Source organism: Crocuta crocuta, unplaced genomic scaffold, assembly GCF_008692635.1.
Source record: "Crocuta crocuta isolate KB4526 unplaced genomic scaffold, BGI_CrCroc_1.0 scaffold431, whole genome shotgun sequence".
Taxonomy (NCBI): domain Eukaryota; kingdom Metazoa; phylum Chordata; class Mammalia; order Carnivora; family Hyaenidae; genus Crocuta; species Crocuta crocuta.
In genome coordinates, this window is record NW_027528859.1 from 5,005,809 (window position 1) to 5,024,037 (window position 18,229).

General features: G+C 41.9%; 2 protein-coding genes across 2 annotated transcripts; both read left to right on the forward strand.

Moving 5' to 3' along the window:
* On the forward strand, positions 1-957 carry LOC144224997 (olfactory receptor 13C7-like). Its single transcript, XM_077756076.1, has one exon. The coding sequence runs from the start codon at positions 1-3 to the stop codon at positions 955-957; it is 957 nt and encodes a 318-aa protein (XP_077612202.1).
* Positions 958-6,541: 5,584 nt separating this feature from the next.
* On the forward strand, positions 6,542-7,498 carry LOC144224998 (olfactory receptor 13C7-like). The gene has a single exon (XM_077756077.1). The coding sequence runs from the start codon at positions 6,542-6,544 to the stop codon at positions 7,496-7,498; it is 957 nt and encodes a 318-aa protein (XP_077612203.1).
* Positions 7,499-18,229: the final 10,731 nt, after the last annotated feature.

The window sequence follows — 18,229 nt, forward strand, 5'->3', positions numbered from 1 at the left end:
ATGGAAGAATCCAATCAGTCTGCTGTGACAGAGTTTGTTTTGCTTGGCCTCTCTGCCCACCCAAGGCTGGAGAAGACGTTCTTTGTGCTCATCCTGTCGATGTATCTGGTGATCCTGCTGGGCAATGGGGTCCTCATCCTGGTGACCATCCTTGACTCCCGCCTACACACGCCCATGTACTTCTTCCTGGGGAACCTCTCCTTCCTGGACATCTGCTACACAACCTCTTCTGTCCCTCTTGTCCTGGACGGCTTCCTCACTCCCAGGAAAACCATCTCCTTCTCAGGTTGTGCCATGCAGATGTTCCTCTCCTTTGCCATGGGAGCCACAGAGTGTGTGCTCCTGGGCATGATGGCGTTTGATCGCTATGTGGCCATCTGTAACCCCCTGAGATACCCTGTGGTCATGAGAAAGTCTGTCTATGTGCCCATGGCTCTCAGCTCCTGGATGGCTGGTGGAGCCAACTCCTTGGTGCAGATCTCTCTTGCAGTGCAATTACCTTTCTGTGGGGACAACGTCATCAACCACTTCATCTGTGAGATCCTGGCTGTCCTGAAGTTGGCTTGTGCGGACATCTCCATCAATGTGATCAGCATGGGGGTGGCCAATGTGATCTTCCTGGGGGTCCCAGTTCTGTTCATCTTTGTCTCCTACATCTTCATCCTCACCACTATCCTGAGGATCCCCTCAGCTGAGGGGAGGAAAAAGGCCTTTTCCACCTGCTCGGCCCACCTTACTGTGGTGGTCATCTTCTATGGAACCATCCTCTTTATGTACGGGAAGCCCAAATCCAAGGACCCCCTGGGGGCAGACAAGCAGGACCTTTCAGATAAGCTCATCTCCCTCTTCTATGGACTTTTAACTCCTATGCTCAACCCCATCATCTATAGTCTGAGGAACAAGGATGTTAAGACCGCTGTGAAGTACCTGGTGGCTCAGAAACACTTTACCCAGTGATGGTGGGATATGTCATGACCCACACACTCTGATTCACTTGAGAAAGTCAATGCAAAGTCATGCTAGGTGAGGGGTAAATTGAATTCAGAGTCAGGCTGCTTATAGTGTGGTCCATAGACCAGCAGTGTTAGCATCACCTGGGAGCTTATTAGACATGCAGAAGGGGCCCATTCCAGACTTAACTGAATTGGAATCTACATGTTAACAAGATCCCTCAGGAGATTCATGTGCATGTTAAGCCTTGAGAAGTATTGGTTGAGTATCGAGTGGATGCTGTGGCGAGTATACTGCCCAGATCCTGTCTCTCTCTCACTAGGGGCTGTAGCTTCTGTTACTCCAGCTGCTGGGAGTATTGGTGGCAAAGAATATTCATTTGAGTTCTTGCACTGGCTTGCCCTTGGCCCATGAGAGTTATGTGGCAGTTCAAGTTCTCCATCTGCACTGTCCTGCTTCCTTCACTTCCACCCCATAGGTATTGATCTTAAGAGCACTCTCCGGTTAACATCCCACATGAAAATCTCCCCATCAGAGTCAACTTCCTGGGAAAGCTTACCCACAACAGAAAACAATTGACAAATCTCAGCCTGAGCTGTGTGTGACTGGTCTGCATTCTCAGGTGTCTCCTGAACCCTGGCTCCCAAGGAAAGTAACTTGGTGAATTCCTTTTGTTCAAGGAAAAGAATTATTTCCCAAAAATGATCTGCTAAGTTAAATTCCTTATTTTTTACTTCTGTAAATGGATCTTAATTTGTACTTACTGTAAAAATGTCTTTACTCCTAAACAGAGAGTTGGCAGGGCTGTTTTACCCCCTGGACATGAGGGTGCAATAGTCGGGTCGGGTCTGTGGGGTGTTCTCTAAGTACAAAGATGTTTGAGGTCTGGAAAACCTGTTGGCCCTTAACTACAAGTCAAACAAACAAAAATCCTTAAAAAACTTGATAACTGTTTGTGTGCCTAAAAAACGGAACATTATGTCAACCTCAGTAATGGCTAAATGAATGTAGGGTACTCATGAATCTTACTTTGAGAAAATCTGTATGTAGTTACTTCCACTTTGCAAGCACCCCAGAGTTTGCATGCTTATTGTTGATAAATCATAGAATTGTAAATTGAGTCACTTGTAAGCCAGGTAATTCTAATAACAGAAGCAGAAAAATCATTTCAAATTTACCACAAAATTACACGTAAAGTGGGATGCAGGTGCATTTTGACATGATGCGGGGTGGGACCTCCATAAGTAAGAGTGCCCAGGCTGGGAGCAGTCTTGAAATGGACCCTCTAGTTCCCAATGTATTTGTCTGCCATGCCTAAAATGTAATCAGCATGAAGGTACTAAAGAAGATACACAGATGTCTCTCCCCGCCTACCTTTCCACTTTCTCTTGTTCCCCTGCACTCCTTGTACTCAGAGAGATGTGACATGTGGCTGGTAGACTTCTATAGAGGGTCTACAGTGAGGGCTCAGAGGGGTGAAACTTTTCTCTAAGAGAAAATCCAAACATGCTAGTCTCTATCCAGAAGCCTGCGGCGGTCTGTGGGTTGTAGAGGTCCCCAGCCAGGGGACCCCAGGGCCTCTTTTCCTCAGTCTTTATGAAAATGACAAAAGCATTGGTGGAGAGAGGCTGAACCCACACTCTATAATGAGATATTTGTGCATTTCCCCTGTGATAACATGGACCATGATGCTTACGTGGGCGACAAGAGCACACAACAAATGATACCAACTTCCATCTTCTTACCAGGGAAGAATTAGTACCCAGGGTCTTTTATTAGCTGTTGCGGACGAAATGACACAGAGGACAAGACACACATAAAAGACAGACACAGACACAACTCCGGCCGGAGGAACAATTCTACGCAAGCCCCTCTTGCGGTTTATTTTATACCCGGTAACTGGATACAAACTGAAATCTACAAGATGCATTCCTTTACCAATTAAGGGCAAGTAGCCAAACACATTTCAAGGACAGGGGGGAGCAAAGGGAGGAAGCGACCACAACATGTTTACTAAGAGGCCTGCTCACAATTCCAGCCTCCTCCTTAGTTCTAAGGAGGGCGTGTTCCCTCGTTTGCGAGCGGACCATTAAACTTGGATATTGTGTGCAGGCCTCCTGGCAGAGCATCCTGTTTGCAGGCATGCTTTGCCCAGGCAGGGAGCCCCGTGTGCAGGCACATCCCCGCGTCCCTAACCACGCTTTCCTGTGGTCACTGTCGGGCTCCCACAATTAGCAAATCATCCTCTTTCTCTTTAAGACCATTCTTTACCAGTCCCTTTTGATAGAGATTAGGCTTCAATTCAAGGCTCCTCACCTCCTCCCTGCCTTCCCTCTCATCCACTGTATGGGAGAATTCCAGTTCTCAAGCCCCGCTGAGCAGGCATGGCCACGTTCCACACTGCCTGATTCTCACCTCCTGGACTCCAGTTGAGGTTACCTGAAGGTTCTCTCTTCCTTGTCACCAAAAATCTCCAACTAAACAGAAGCTCTTAGCAAAATGCTAGTTACCTGTCTGGCCTGTGACTCCAGTGCTGCTTCTAAGTGTAGACTTTGCTGTTCTCTCACCAACCGCAGAGCTCTCTTCTGCCCTCATGTCCTTTGCTTCAATCCATCATCCTTATTCCCTGCTATATTATAAGCATGGCAGGGAGCAGGAAAAATTGCTTCCTAGTTGGGACCTAAGCTGCTCTGACCTCCTTCTTCTGACTCTTCCTTGTTTCAGGCTCCCATACAGCTTAGGGGCACTTGGCAATCATCTCTCAAACTGTATCTGTCACTGGGAGCTTTCTGGAGCTCAGAGGTACCATCCTTGTCATTTCTGCCCTTTTTCTGGTACCTGGTGCTGGTCTGTGTGGCTGTCTCTTGTTTCCTGTCATTGAGGGCAAGGGCTAGAGCCGATCAGCCCCAGATGAGTGCTGGGTGACTGTAGCAAAGGTCAGCTACTGGAGCATGTGGATGCCCAGTGTGTCTGCGAGGGCCTAGGCAAACCTTGTTTGTGTCCACCTCTTGTTTGGACACTTAGTCTTGCAAAGACAAGTGCAGAGCCCCCTCTAACAAACACCATTGTGGTAAAAGCATAGTCAGACCTTAGTTATCTCCTCTACTTCTGGGATGGTCAGCAAGGACAAGATGGGAATTTCTAATCTAAAGAACAGTTCTTTGTAGTGAGAGCTAAGATTTACATAGTGTTGTCCACAGCCTATCTAATTGGGTTCATAGGACACAGGCTCTAAACTCCTGTGAGGCCTCCGCCAAACTTTAAATTGCTTCTGGGATTAAAACTGGCCCCAAACTACCAGAACTCTAAATTGCTCCATGGTCTTTGACAGAACTTGTAGAGAGAGGGCAAGGGGCAGAGAGCAGAGTGTGTCTGCCCTGATCACTCAGGTTGGGCATGACTGCAGGGCCACTGGGAAGCAGCAACTTGAGGCGTCCTTCCTGCTATTACCTCACCAGGCATGGAGAAGACCAGCAAAGAGAGCAGCTAGGGCCCCTTCGGCTATGGCCAACCCTGAAATTTCTTTACCTTCTGTGAAACTTGAAGGGACTGCTTAGCTCCAAGACTGATAAACAGAATTCGCTGCACATTTCCGGGCACAGCCTCAATGGATAGAGCTAGACAGGGAATGGTCAAGGTGGGCAGCTGAAGCTATCACCTCCAAAGCCAGAAGCCTTTACCATCCTCCCTGCCACAAAATCTCTTGTCCAGGTAAGCTCCTGACCCCATTATGGACTCATCCCCATACTGGATGTAGACCGAGCTCTCTCTGTGGCTGAAACTTCTCCAAATTGGTGGGAGAAAAGAAAAGATAGTTGTGAGTAGGTACCAGCTCACAGCTTCCATGTCTCTGAAAGACTTCTGTAGGGGAAGGGAGCAGGCATGTCCTGGGAGTTCAGGCCAGTGGGGGGCAGTAGGAGGTAAGGTATGGGGATAATATTAGAAGAAGGAAGTTCTGTTCAATGTAAGAGAAAACTTTCCAGCAATCAAGGCTGTCTGACAAAGTGATGGGAGCCATGTACTCGCATAGCTCAAGGTATTCAAAGCAGAAATGGGAAAATTGCATTTCATAGATGTTCATACAATCGAGGGGAAAGAAGCAAACCAGTTACTTTTTGACATTTCTGCCAAGCTTGAGATTCTTCAGCCAATAGCACTAATGTCTCTAAAAACAGATCTCTTTTTTCCAAGGATTCTCAATGCCTATAGTTAATGTCTTCTGATAATTGCATGAGGACAGCTTCAAAGTAGCATCAATAATGTAATAGTCATGTAATGTGTGAAGCCCAGGGACAGCCCCCTACCCAAGCTCTGTTACAAGGCAGATATCTTAGAGAAAGGTGTGACATCTCAGGATCAGGACATGAACAGGATTTCATAGTGTGTCCATGGATCCTCAGCAGACCTGCTCTGGCACCAACTGGGGAGCACTTGTGAGCTTCTGTTTCCTCATGTTTAACATGAGAAGCCAAGGTTTGAGGTTTTCTCTAATATATTGGATTAACTGGTCTACATGACTGGAGCACATCCTATGTCCAGCGCCTCTTTGGAGAAACCCTATTACAAGGCTGGGTAGAATTGTCTGCTCTTCTGTGGGGGAGAAAGAATCACTGTGGCATTGCACCAGCTTTAATGGTCAACTCTGATATAAAAGGGTCTGAGTGGGGAGTTGTGACTTATAAAACAGCTACAAAAACATAGAGCCTGATCATAAAGTCACAAATATTCACACTGGGAGGCATGCAGGACATTCATCCCTGGATTCTACTCTTGCTCCCTAGCGCTGGGGGCTGGAACTGACTGGAGAAGGGGGCTGGAAGGGCAACTTCAATGCTGTGGACAAAGGCCATGGTTAGAGAGGGGGCATGTGGAAGTGCTTTTGTTAGGGTCTCCACGAACTATTAGCCAGATAGTCCCTATTGACAGTGTAATGAAGGAGATCAGCCTCTCAAACTCATGAGAAATGAAGTATAAGCCAGGCATCAAGTAACAAATATAAATGCTTGGCAGATTCTAATGTTCCTGACCTCTGTTCATCACATTCTCTCCATGTAGGACTCCATGTGGAGCCAAATTATTGTCAGAAAATTATTGTATAAGCACATGATTAGAGCAAGGGGAGTAAGTGAAGTGATGTCAGTGGTTATCATCACTGAATAAGACAGCCTTAAGTTCTATGGACACTACAGGGACAATTACGGGCAGGCAGGGCGTCAGAAGAGTCAATCAGTGCTCTGGACCCAGGCATGCAGCATACCCTCAGAGTTCCTTGTTTCTGGTTCCTATGTAGACCCTTCCTTCAAGTGTGTCGACACTACTGATCTGGCTAAAATTCTATTGTATATCATAATTTGTTTCCAGGGTCTGTTCTTCCAGGGTCTGTTCTTCCTGCTTTTGATTTTATATATCCTGACTTTTAAGGTAACTTCAGTGGAGAATGATTTTCATAACTTCAATGTTGGTATTATAAGTTGGCATGTCAAAGCATAAATTTATTTTAAGTTCTCATTTTTAAATCACCACATATCGATCCCTATAAACATGTGCTTGCTGTCCTCAGTTTTCCTGAGGGTAGAAGAGAGAATTTAAGATGGAAGTGGGCAACCAATCTGTTGTAGCAGGATTTGTCTTGCTGGGGCTGTCAGATCAGCCAAAGCTTGAGAAAACATTCTTTGTGCTCATCCTGTCGATGTACCTGGTGATCCTGCTGGGCAATGGGGTCCTCATCCTGGTGACCATCCTTGACTCCCGCCTACACACGCCCATGTACTTCTTCCTGGGGAACCTCTCCTTCCTGGACATCTGCTACACAACCTCTTCTGTCCCTCTTGTCCTGGACGGCTTCCTCACTCCCAGGAAAACCATCTCCTTCTCAGGTTGTGCCATGCAGATGTTCCTCTCCTTTGCCATGGGAGCCACAGAGTGTGTGCTCCTGGGCATGATGGCGTTTGATCGCTATGTGGCCATCTGTAACCCCCTGAGATACCCTGTGGTCATGAGAAAGTCTGTCTATGTGCCCATGGCTCTCAGCTCCTGGATGGCTGGTGGAGCCAACTCCTTGGTGCAGATCTCTCTTGCAGTGCAATTACCTTTCTGTGGGGACAATGTCATCAACCACTTCACCTGTGAGATCCTGGCTGTCCTGAAGTTGGCTTGTGCGGACATCTCCATCAATGTGATCAGCATGGGGGTGGCCAATGTGATCTTCCTGGGGGTCCCAGTTCTGTTCATCTTTGTCTCCTACATCTTCATCCTCACCACTATCCTGAGGATCCCCTCAGCTGAGGGGAGGAAAAAGGCCTTTTCCACCTGCTCGGCCCACCTCACTGTGGTGGTCATCTTCTACGGGACCATCCTCTTCATGTACGGGAAGCCCAAATCCAAGGACCCCCTGGGGGCAGACAAGCAGGACCTTTCAGACAAGCTCATCTCCCTCTTCTATGGAGTCCTGACTCCCATGCTCAACCCCATCATCTACAGCCTCAGAAACAAGGATGTGAAGGTCGCTGTGAAGACCCTGGTGAGTCAGAAATGCTTTGCCCAGTGAGAGTGGGAGGAAGCAGCATAACTTGTGGCTCTGTGCATACAGATACCCTAGGAAATGACTGCTTCATAAGCATAGAGTTGTTCGATGGTCCTACACACCAGTTTCATCACAAAACTGCCCAAACAATGCACATCAGGTTGGGACTCTCCTGACTGATTGACAATGGAACATGAAATCCTTGGAATGAAGAGGGGAGAGGACTGTGCTACATCACCTAGAAACAAGGATAAGTGACTATTAAATTTTATTTTTATCATGAAAAATAAATAAAAATGGAAAACTTTGTAAGAAAAACATACTTTCCTTGTTCATGTGCTGACCAGCTGCAATTTGTCTGTGCCAATTGTGTTGTTTTCTGCTTTACTGTGCAAAGGGAAGGGAGTAGGGCAGGGAGGAAAAGTCACTTCTTAACTGGTGTCCAAACTGAAAACCAACCTGCCATTTCGGAAAATTACCAACACCAAGACATCTCAATAATACCATTTAACCCTGTTAAGGGGCCCAGAGTGCTTCCTGTTTAATTATTTCCTGCTTAATATCATAGAACTTATTTTGGCTCCATCTTCTTTTACTGTACATAAAGCACATCTATTCCTACCCAAATTTGTGAAGGAGGATTTTGTGTCAATACTAATCAAACTCAAGACATTGTAGGCCAAGAATAAAATTTCTAGCATTCTCCAGTTCATTATTACTGCAATGCAAAGCTTATATTCTGAGTCCCTTTATTTCTAATGCTTACAACTATCCAGACCCCAATGGTCAAACTCAGTTTCCTCTGTCTCTTCAGGATTTGGACTGGACACTGGCACCAATGCTACAAATACACTTGTAATTACCCATATGGTTAAGAGCATGGACTTTGGAGCCTGACTGATGTGGAGGTGCCTCTGCCTGTGTGATTCCGGATACATTTTTAAAAAGCTACTTAATCTTGTAGACTCAGTTTTCTAATTTGTATATTAGAGATAATTAAATCAACCCCATGGAGTTGTTGTGGAGATTAAATATGTTTCATTTAGGACGGGGGGTGAGGGTGGGGGAGAGGGAGAATGGGTCATGAGTACTGAGGAGAGCACATGCTGGGGTGAGCAGTGGGTGTTGTATGTAAGCCAACTTGACAATAAATTATATTAATAAAAATAATTCATATATTCCATATCAATTTAATATATATACATATATGATGCACAGTGGTTAACAAAGAGTTTTCTCCCAATTAATAAATGAACATTTTTATTATTAATGAAACATGTTAAATAACTCCTCTGAGGCCATATGACACTTGAATACAGTTCAATTCCACAGTTAACTGAATCACTTTCAATTTATTATTATAGTGCCTTTTTGTTTGGCTTCCTAGTTTATGAGTCCATAATCCCATTTCTCTGGGCATTTCCCCAGTCATCCCTCTTCCTTATCCTCACATATGAGGTGTGCATGTCTGAGCTGTGTGACACTGACCCTATCTTGGCCAGCCAGATTCTTTCTGCAAGGTTTTGGGGACTGTTGTTAATACCCAAGAAATGAGTCACTGCAACCATAACATACAAACCTGGGAATTTTGGGGTAATTGTGTCTGCCCATGTGTACTGGGGTGATAAAGAGAAACCAAGTCTGCAAAGAGAAGAGAGAGAACAGCCAAAGAGCAGATGATTGAGGGCATCCTCATATGTTCCCAGTTCTCGGTTTCCAACTTTTCCTCAACCTGGCCCATATTCCTGCACTTCTGCTTCTAAAGGACACTCTTCTCTATTAGATTATACTTTTCAATAATCTAGATTAAGTTACTTTCTTTGAAAGAGGGCAATAAAAGTCATATCTAATATGATTACTAACTTGTAGAAAGTAGATATTCTCTATTGTGTGCCTTGTGCAAACGGAGTGCTAGGCTATAATGAACAGCAAAAGCCTTAAAGAATTCAGTTTTGAAACAACCGTTGTGAACTCATTAGGCAGCGCTTCTTGTAATCAATTACTCCCTTTCTGCTATAGTGGCTTTGATCTCTGTGGATCCCATCTTCTGTATATTTGGAACATGTCCAGAGGCTGATGTAACATAAAATGTCTAGGTTCAAATCCCTGGCCAGCCATGTAGAGCTGAGAGACCAAGAGTGTATTCACTGCTCTTGAACAATCTCAGGTATATTCTTCCACACAAAGAAGCAAGAGTAGCCCTGGTTACATAACCTCCAGTTGTCTATTAGGACAATTTGTGCTTTCAGTGACTGTAACATTAGGTTTTATAGGTCTAAGTGTCCTAGTTCTCAGAGAAGTGTGGCTTCCACCGGGAGACACAGAAAGAGTCTCATTAAACCTTTGTAGCACTTAATAGAGTATAACTTACCTACCATAAGATTCACCCATTAGAAGTCATGTTTAATGATTTTTGATAAATCTATACAGTTGTCCAGTTATCACTACAAACCAATTTTAGAACATTTACATCATTTCAAAAAGTTCTCTCATGCCCATTTGCAGGTAATCAATCCCCAACTCCAGTCCCAGGTAACTACTAATCTACTTATTTCTAGAAAGATTTGCCTTTTCTAGAAATTTTAGATAAATGGCACAATACAATATATAGTATTTTGTGTCTGACATCTTTCATTTAGCATGTTTTTGAGGCTCACCTAGTTATAACATGTATTAGTAGTTTTCTCCTTTTTATCACAGACAAGAATTGTATGGATCTACCACATTGTGTTTATGTATTCATTCATTGATGGACATTTGGATTTGTCTACCTTTTGGCTATCATGAATAATGTTACCATGAACATTCATGTACACAAGCTTGTGTGGAATTGGTGGGTTGATTGGTACAAATATGTTTATCTGTAAGAAACTGATAGACTGGTTTCCAAAGTAGCTGCATCATTTTAAATTCCCACATTGTACGACACTGCCTGTTTCTTTACATCATCACCAACATCTGGTATTATTAGTATTTTCAATGTAGTTCTCCTAGTAGATATACAGTAGCAACCCACTGTAGTTTTAATTTGCATTTCCCTGATGGCTACTGATGTTGAGCATCTTTTCATGTGCTTATTAGCCATCACACCTTTTTAGTGAAGATATTTTAAATTGGGCTATTAATCTTTTCATTATTGAGCCATACATAAGAGTTTTTTATGTAACCTGGATGTACATCCTTTATCATATATGTAAATTGCAAGTATTTCAGTCTTTTTTGTCTTTTCATTTTTATGGTATCATTTGAAAAACAAAAGTTTTTAATTTTGTAGTATAATAATCAATTTTTAAAAATAAATTTTGATGTCTTATTTAAGAAATCTTCACTTATCCAAGGTTATAAACATTTTATCCCATGTTTCCTTCTAGAAGTTGTATAGTTGTTGTTGTTGTTGTTTAAAGAGAAAGAGAGAGGGCATGAGTGGGAGAGAGGGACAGAAGGAGAGAGAGAGAGAATCCTAAGCCATCTCCACACTCACCATGGAGCCTAATGCAAGGCTCGATCTCATGACCCTGGGATCATGACCTGAGACAAAATCAAAAGTCAGATGCTCAATTGACTAAGCCACCCAGGCACCCTACAGGTTATATAGTTTTAAGTTTTACATTTAGGTCTGTGATCCATTTTGAGTTAACTTCTTGTGTGGTATGAAGTAAGGATTTCATTAATTTTTTACATATGAATATCCAATTGTTTCAGACCATTTGTTGAAAAGACTATTTCCAAACCCCCCCCTCCCCCCATTGGATTGCCTTGGCACCTTCGTTGAAAGTCAATTGACCATAAATTTAAGGATTGATTTCTGGACTTTCTATTCTGTTATATCTACTAAACTTAAATTTATGGCTATCCTCCAGTCATGTTGGACTTCTTATGCCAGGAGACCAGCAGGCAAGGCAAGGAGTCACTGATCCTAGTAATCAGGAGGAGACAGGGCTGCTTTAACCCAATGAGGGCTGCTATGGACTAAATATCTGTGTCCCACTAAAATTCATATTTTGAATCCAGAATCTATAACCTAGAAAACTCAACCTCTGACTGCTTTGTATCCAACAACAGGACCATATATCACAGAGATTCTGAATCAGGTTGTCTGGCTTTCAAGAGAGCAATCATTTCAGTCCAGAAGGTATTCCACTGCAAACACAACACAGCTGTGGAGTTAAAAGAAAGAATTTCACAGAAAATAAATAAAATAAATGTGGCATTGCATGGAGCAAAGGCATTGTGCACTTTCCATTTATAGGGGACTAGGTAAGTATCAGGTTTCAGAACAATGCAGAAAGCCGAGCAGCTGATAGTACAACAAAAGACTGGTTATGTGGTTGTGGCCAATCAAGGAGTAGTACTCACAACAGGAACAAACAAAACTATCCAAGTTGACCAAAGATGATCATGGTGTGATGGATTCCAAGAAGTGATGGACATCATCAAATAGGGATTCAGATGGGTCTAATATTTGCTCTGTGTTACTCCAGAATGTCAGTTAATTATTGAGGACAGTGCTTCTCAAACCTTGATGTGAATATGAATCATCTGGGGATTTTGTTACAATGCAGATTATGGTTCAGCAAATCTGGAGTGGGACTGGAGATTTTGTAGTTCTAACAAGATCTCAAGTGATGTCACTGCTGGTCTTAAACTACACCTTGAGGAGCAAGTACCTAGAATATTCTGGCAGAAGAAGTCTGGCACTGGGGTTGATTTATTAATTTGCTTTTCTGGCTGATTTATAAATTCCTGTTTGAGTAATAATTTTGAGACAGCTAAAAGATTCAGATGTATACAGTAATCCCTAAAGTAACCATTGGAAAAGAGATAAAGCCAAAAATCCAATAGATAGATTAAAGTGGAATTAGTTCTAAGAACTATTCGATTAACCCAAGAGACGGCAGGAAAGGAAGAAGAGAGAAACAAAAAATAGATGAGATAAATGGAAAACAATAACATAATAGTAAATCTAAACCCAACTAATCAATGATTACATTAAATAGAAATAGATTAAACATACCAATTAAAATACAGAGACTATCAGACTCTAAAGAAGTCTAAAAGAATTAAATATACAGACACATACAAGCTGAAAACAAAAGGATGGAAAAATATATCAAACAGTTAGCTGGAGGGTTATATAAATATCAGATAAGGTAGACTTAAATAAAAGAGTATTACCAGAGATAAAGAGAGACATCTCATCATGACAAGGTGTCAATCAGGAAGACATAAAAATCATTAATGTATTTCACCTAGTAACAAAACCTCAAAATAATATAAAACAAAATATGGACATAATTAAAAGGATAGCCGGGCGCCTGGGTGGCTCAGTCTGTTAAGCGTCCGACTTCGGCTCAGGTCACGATCTCGCGGTTTGTGGGTTCGAGCCCCGCGTCAGGCTCTGTGCTGACAGCCAGCTCAGAGCCTGGAGCCTGTTTCAGATTCTGTGTCTCCCTCCCTCTCTGACCCTCCCCTGCTCACGTTCTCTCCCTCTCTCTCTCTCTCTCTCTTTCTCAGAAATTAAAAAAAAATAATTAAAAAAAAATTAAAGGGATATATAGGTTCATAATCAGAATGGGAGATTTTCATATCTGTTTCTTAGTAATTGATAGAACTAGACAAAAAAAAATTAAAAATTAATTCACATTGGAATATAGACCTAAACATTAAAGTGGAAGCTATAAAGCTTTTTATAATAAAACATTGAAAAATATCATTTTGACTGAGGGTAAGCGAAATTTTCTTTGATAGGATACAGAAAGAATAACCAAAAAAGAAAAATGATAGAATTTATCAAAATTTGAAACAGGTGCTCAGCGGAAGACATTATTAAGAAAATGAACGTGGAAGCCACACCACACTGGGAGAATATTCACAATACACATATCTGACAAAGGCTCATATCTAAAATACATAAAGGGGGCGCCTGCGTGACTCAGTTAAGCATCCGACTTTGGCTCAGGTCATGATCTCACAGCCCATGAGTTCAAGCCCCATGTCAGGCTCTGTGCTGACAGCTGAGAGCCTGAAGCCTGTTTTGGATTCTGTGTCTCCCTCTCTCTCTGTTCCTCCCCTGCTCACACTCTGTCTCTCTCAAAAATAAATAAACATTAATAATAATAATAAAATATATAAGGACTCCTACAAACCATTATTTTTAAAAACAACAACAAAGTATAATAATGGGCAAAATACTTGAACCAATAATTGACAAAGCTACATAAATGACCAATCGGCAAGTGAAAAGGTACTCAATATAATTAGTTATCATGAAAATGGAAAGAAAAATCGTAATGAGACCACTACACATCAATCAGTTTAGCTAAAATTTTTAATTTTTTAATGTTCATTTATTAATAAAACTGTGCTGTGTGCTGTGCTGTGCTGTGCTGACAGCTCAGAGCTTGACATGGGGCTTGAACCCATGAACCGTGAGATCATGACCTGAGCCAAAGTCAGATGCTTAACTGACTGAGAGGTTGGTTAAAATTTTAAAGACTGACAACACCAAATACTGACGGGAATGTGATGCAGTAAGAACTTTTGTACATTACTGATAGGAATGTAAAATGGTATACTTTGGCAAAAGTTCTGTCTGTTTCCTATAAAACTAAGTGTATACCTATGCTATGACCCAGCAATCCCATTCTCAGGTATTTAGCCAAGAGAGGTTGAAATATATGTCTACAAAAAGACTTGTATGAGATTGTCAATAATTACTTTATTCATAATAACCACACCTGGAAACAGACTAGATGTTCATCAACTAGGAGAATGGATAAACAAACTGGAATATCCATGTAACAGAGTACTACTCAGCAATAAAAAAAGGACAAACCACTAAATCATTTAACAACATGGATAAATCTCAAAAACATTCTGAATAAAGACCTAGACAAAAGAAAAGTTACTGTATGATTCTATTAATATGATGTTTCTAAAAAGGTAAAAAGTATCAGAACAATGGAGATTGCTCTGGGCATGGTAGTACTGGGGACTGACTGGGAAGGGGCATAAGAAAACTCATTACAGTGTTGGAAATAGTCTCTAATTTGATTGGATTTGGGTCACATAGTGTGCACATCTGTCAAAACTCACTGGATGACACACTTAAGATGTACACATCTCACTGTAAGTAAAATTTACTCCCCAGAAGCGAACAACTTTCTATCAGTCTGCGTAAATGTATGGACTTGTTATAATGACTGCTATTGGCAAGGCACAAATCTGTCTAATGAACTTCCTAGAAGCCTCAACACAGCAGGAAGGTGTATTCTACTGGGGGCTTGTTATTGTATTTATTATTGTTACTTCGCTCTAAATCACAGTGAAAAGCCCCTCTTGTAAGCAGGTCATTCAAGGGCCCAAGATTCCTTGTGTCATGTGATCTGATGATAGGGACTGGTTTGCAGGATGGCTCTAAGTCATGATTTTATCATATTTATTTAGTTACTGTTTAGTAACTAAATTTATTTATTGAGTTACTGTTTAGTTACTGTATGCTATTTGTTAAATTACTGTGGAAGAGATGCTGTGCTTACTTCAGGCTCACATCTTCAGTGTAACTGGGACTCTCCACCATGTGTACTTTGGCTTGTTTACTGAGGTAGCCGCACTTATGAGGTTTCCTTCCCAGTGTATTCTATTTCTTTCTCTTCCCAAACTCCTGTGGCTCAGTGTCCTATGACTTCAGGCCTTCTCTGTTTGAGAGATGGGTGCAAGCGAAATGCATGGAGCTCCCTATTTCTCCGCCATCTTGGCGGCACTCAACATCTTCAGTGTAACTGAACACGTCTACAATGATTTATTGTCTTCTTATTTTTGGAAGTCTGATACACAAGAGGAAGCAATCATGTCTTGTGTGACTCTCAAGAGCTAAGCGAGAGGGAGGCTGATAGGCAACCTTTGGTCCAGAGTGAGAAAAATCCTTCTGATCACTAATGTCCTCTGGCAATGAAATAGACTTTTGGGAAGACAAAAGGTTCCCTTTCACTGAACAACCTTTTTCTAGACTGAACCACCTTTTTCTAGATGTGTCACCTCTTCCTTTCCCTAGTTTCTTCTTCACAGCTCACTCCATGAATCCATTTATTTTATTGTTATTTATTTATTGTTGTAAAACAAATTGCTACAAAACCTAGTAGTTTAGAGGAACACACATGCATTGCTTCCTGATCTCTGTAAGTCAAGAATCTGAGCACAGATTAGCTGGGTCTTCCGTTTCAGGGTCTTTCATAAAACTATAATGAAGATGTTGACTAAGGCTGGGATCTCTTCTGGTGGTTTCACTGGGAAAGAGGGAGGAGTTTTATTTCCAAGTTCACCTACATGGTTGTTAGCCATGTAACTTGAGGGTAGTTAGTCTAAGGATCTCAATTCTACACTATCTGTCAGACAGAGACTTCCCTCAGTTCCTTGCCACAGAGGCCTCTCTGACATTTTGCTTCATTAAACCCAGAAAGATAGTGTAGTCTTTTGGTTAGAATCAAGTCACTAAAGGGAAGGGAATTACACAATACCATGAATATCAGTAGGCAAGAATCAATGAGGGCCATCTTAGAGGCTACAGTCAGATTCTTACCAACATAGAAGACATAGAACGTCTTCCTTGGACTTTGTTCATTTTCTTTTTTTTTTTTTCTTAGTTTATTTATTTATTTTGGGACGGGGGTTGTTGGGGGAGGGGCAGAGAGAGAGAGGGAGCAAGAATCCCAAGCAGGCTCCAGGCTGTCAGCGCACAGCCTGACACAGGGCTTGAACTCATGAACTGTGAGATCATGACTTAAGCCAAAATCAAGAGTTGGATGCTTAACTGACTGAACCACCCAGGAACACCTTCCCTGGACTTTGTTCTATACGTCCTGCTCCATGATGCTTTCCAAATAAATGACTTTTTGAGGCTATGGAAGAAATACTAAAACCCAACACTTGTGCCAAGCTCTGTCTCCAAGATGGTTTTCCTTTTCTGACCACCCCTTTCCTATCTCTCCATGTGTAAATTCTCCCTCGTTGTTAAAGGCCTGGCCAGAAATCTCTTCCTCCCTGAAGTCTTCTTAGGGCTCTAGGTGGAAATTCCCCCCAAGTGTCCATAGCCATGCCCTTAAGCACTTGGTTTAGAAGCATTGTGCCCGCAGCTGCTAGTTTCATAATGCCATGAACACAGGCTGTTTGTAAATAATTCATATCTCTCCATCTGCTCTTTTCAAGAGTTTTAAGCATTTTGAAGTTTGTAGAAATTCAAGTAGGGCATGGAAATGCTTCCCTTGATATCCTTCAATGGCCTAAGAATGGAAAGTTCTAGCAGGAACAAAAGAAAGAGAAAAAGAAGTCTTCTTAGAGTGCATAATTAGATCCTGGGGACATTTTCCCAGAAGTATAAAAAGTTTTCTGACTTTGTATGATTCCATTTCCAAACTTAATCACTTCAGGGAACACAATAGTCCCAATTACAGCACTGATTTCAAATCACCTTCTGTATGTACTGGTTGTTTCTTTGGAGATTTTGCCTAAAGCACGGAATCAAAACAGATGGGAGGAATGGTTTCCATTCCTTCTTCAAATCCGAAGTGGACATCTCAGCCTGAGCCTTTCAAACTAGTATTACTATTTCTGGCTTATGCACTATTCCCAAGCTGTAGGGACCCTTTTTCCGTAGGTTCCTGATAAAGGTAAGTGAGAGTTCTTATCAGAGTAATACTCAACCTTTTGTTTGCATAGCAACACTTCCAGCTTCTGACTTGATTTTTCAAAAAGTTTGGGACTTGAAAAGAGAAGAGATGACATAATTTCAGTGGTACTGCAGACTGAGGGCCACACAAATGGCTTCTTCCTGGATTTAGAAAAATCTAGATGGCAGAAAGCCTATGAAACTTTTCAGTCTCATTTAATGGACTCATCTAATTTTAGAGACACCCCTGGAAATGAGATGGTCCCATGGTTTCAGAGCCTCTTCTCCTATAACTCCAGGGAGCATTATTCACACAGTAGTCATGGAAAAGACTGAAGTTACCCAGAGTTAGGCTCCAGAGGGCACCGTTTATGTTGCCTGCAATGTAAATGGGATCTGGATTGGCTCATCATTGTAGCCTGGCCTTGAAGGAGCCTCACTGGCTCAGCAGCCCAGACTTCCTGAGCCCTCCTTCCCCACTTCAACAAGAGCAGCTCTGATTTATATTCGAGGGCTCTGAATTTAAGAAAACAAAAGTTCTCTTTCCTTAAAAGAAAAGAAATTCTCTTTACTAAAGAGTTTGAACATTACTGATCTCTTGTAATCCCAACACAGAATAGGGTAACTTGAGGATGTAAGAGAGGGAAGGAAGAACTGAAGTTTACAAAGCAAGTTAGAAAGTTAAGAAGAATGTAGCCGAATGTGTGTCTTACAGACCTGATGACTTTCCACAGATTCACTGCAATTCCAGAAGGAAGCTGACTACCACTGAATAAATAAGGAACTGTTAGAAAGTTGTCTACTTGGTTCAAAATGAAGAAAATTTTTCTAATACTTTAGAGCTCTGCAAATAATGGAGTACACTGTTTAGGAATGCAATAATCTCTTCATTCTTAGAAGATATCAAGCTGAAACTGAAAAACCATGCATCTGTGGGTAGAAAATGATCTTGAATGGGAAAGAGGGTTGGATTAGATTGCTTGGGGAACATAATCAGTGACAGACTATTAGTTTGAGTGACATATCTAGCAGCTAAGTAAAAAGGCTCAAGAACTACTAATGTCCGTTGATTTCTGTATGGATGCTCACCC

Bases quoted from the DNA above. Each gene is read 5' to 3' on its own strand.
- LOC144224997 (XM_077756076.1), top strand. From the start codon at position 1: ATGGAAGAATCCAATCAGTCTGCTGTGACAGAGTTTGTTTTGCTTGGC.
- LOC144224998 (XM_077756077.1), top strand. From the start codon at position 6,542: ATGGAAGTGGGCAACCAATCTGTTGTAGCAGGATTTGTCTTGCTGGGG.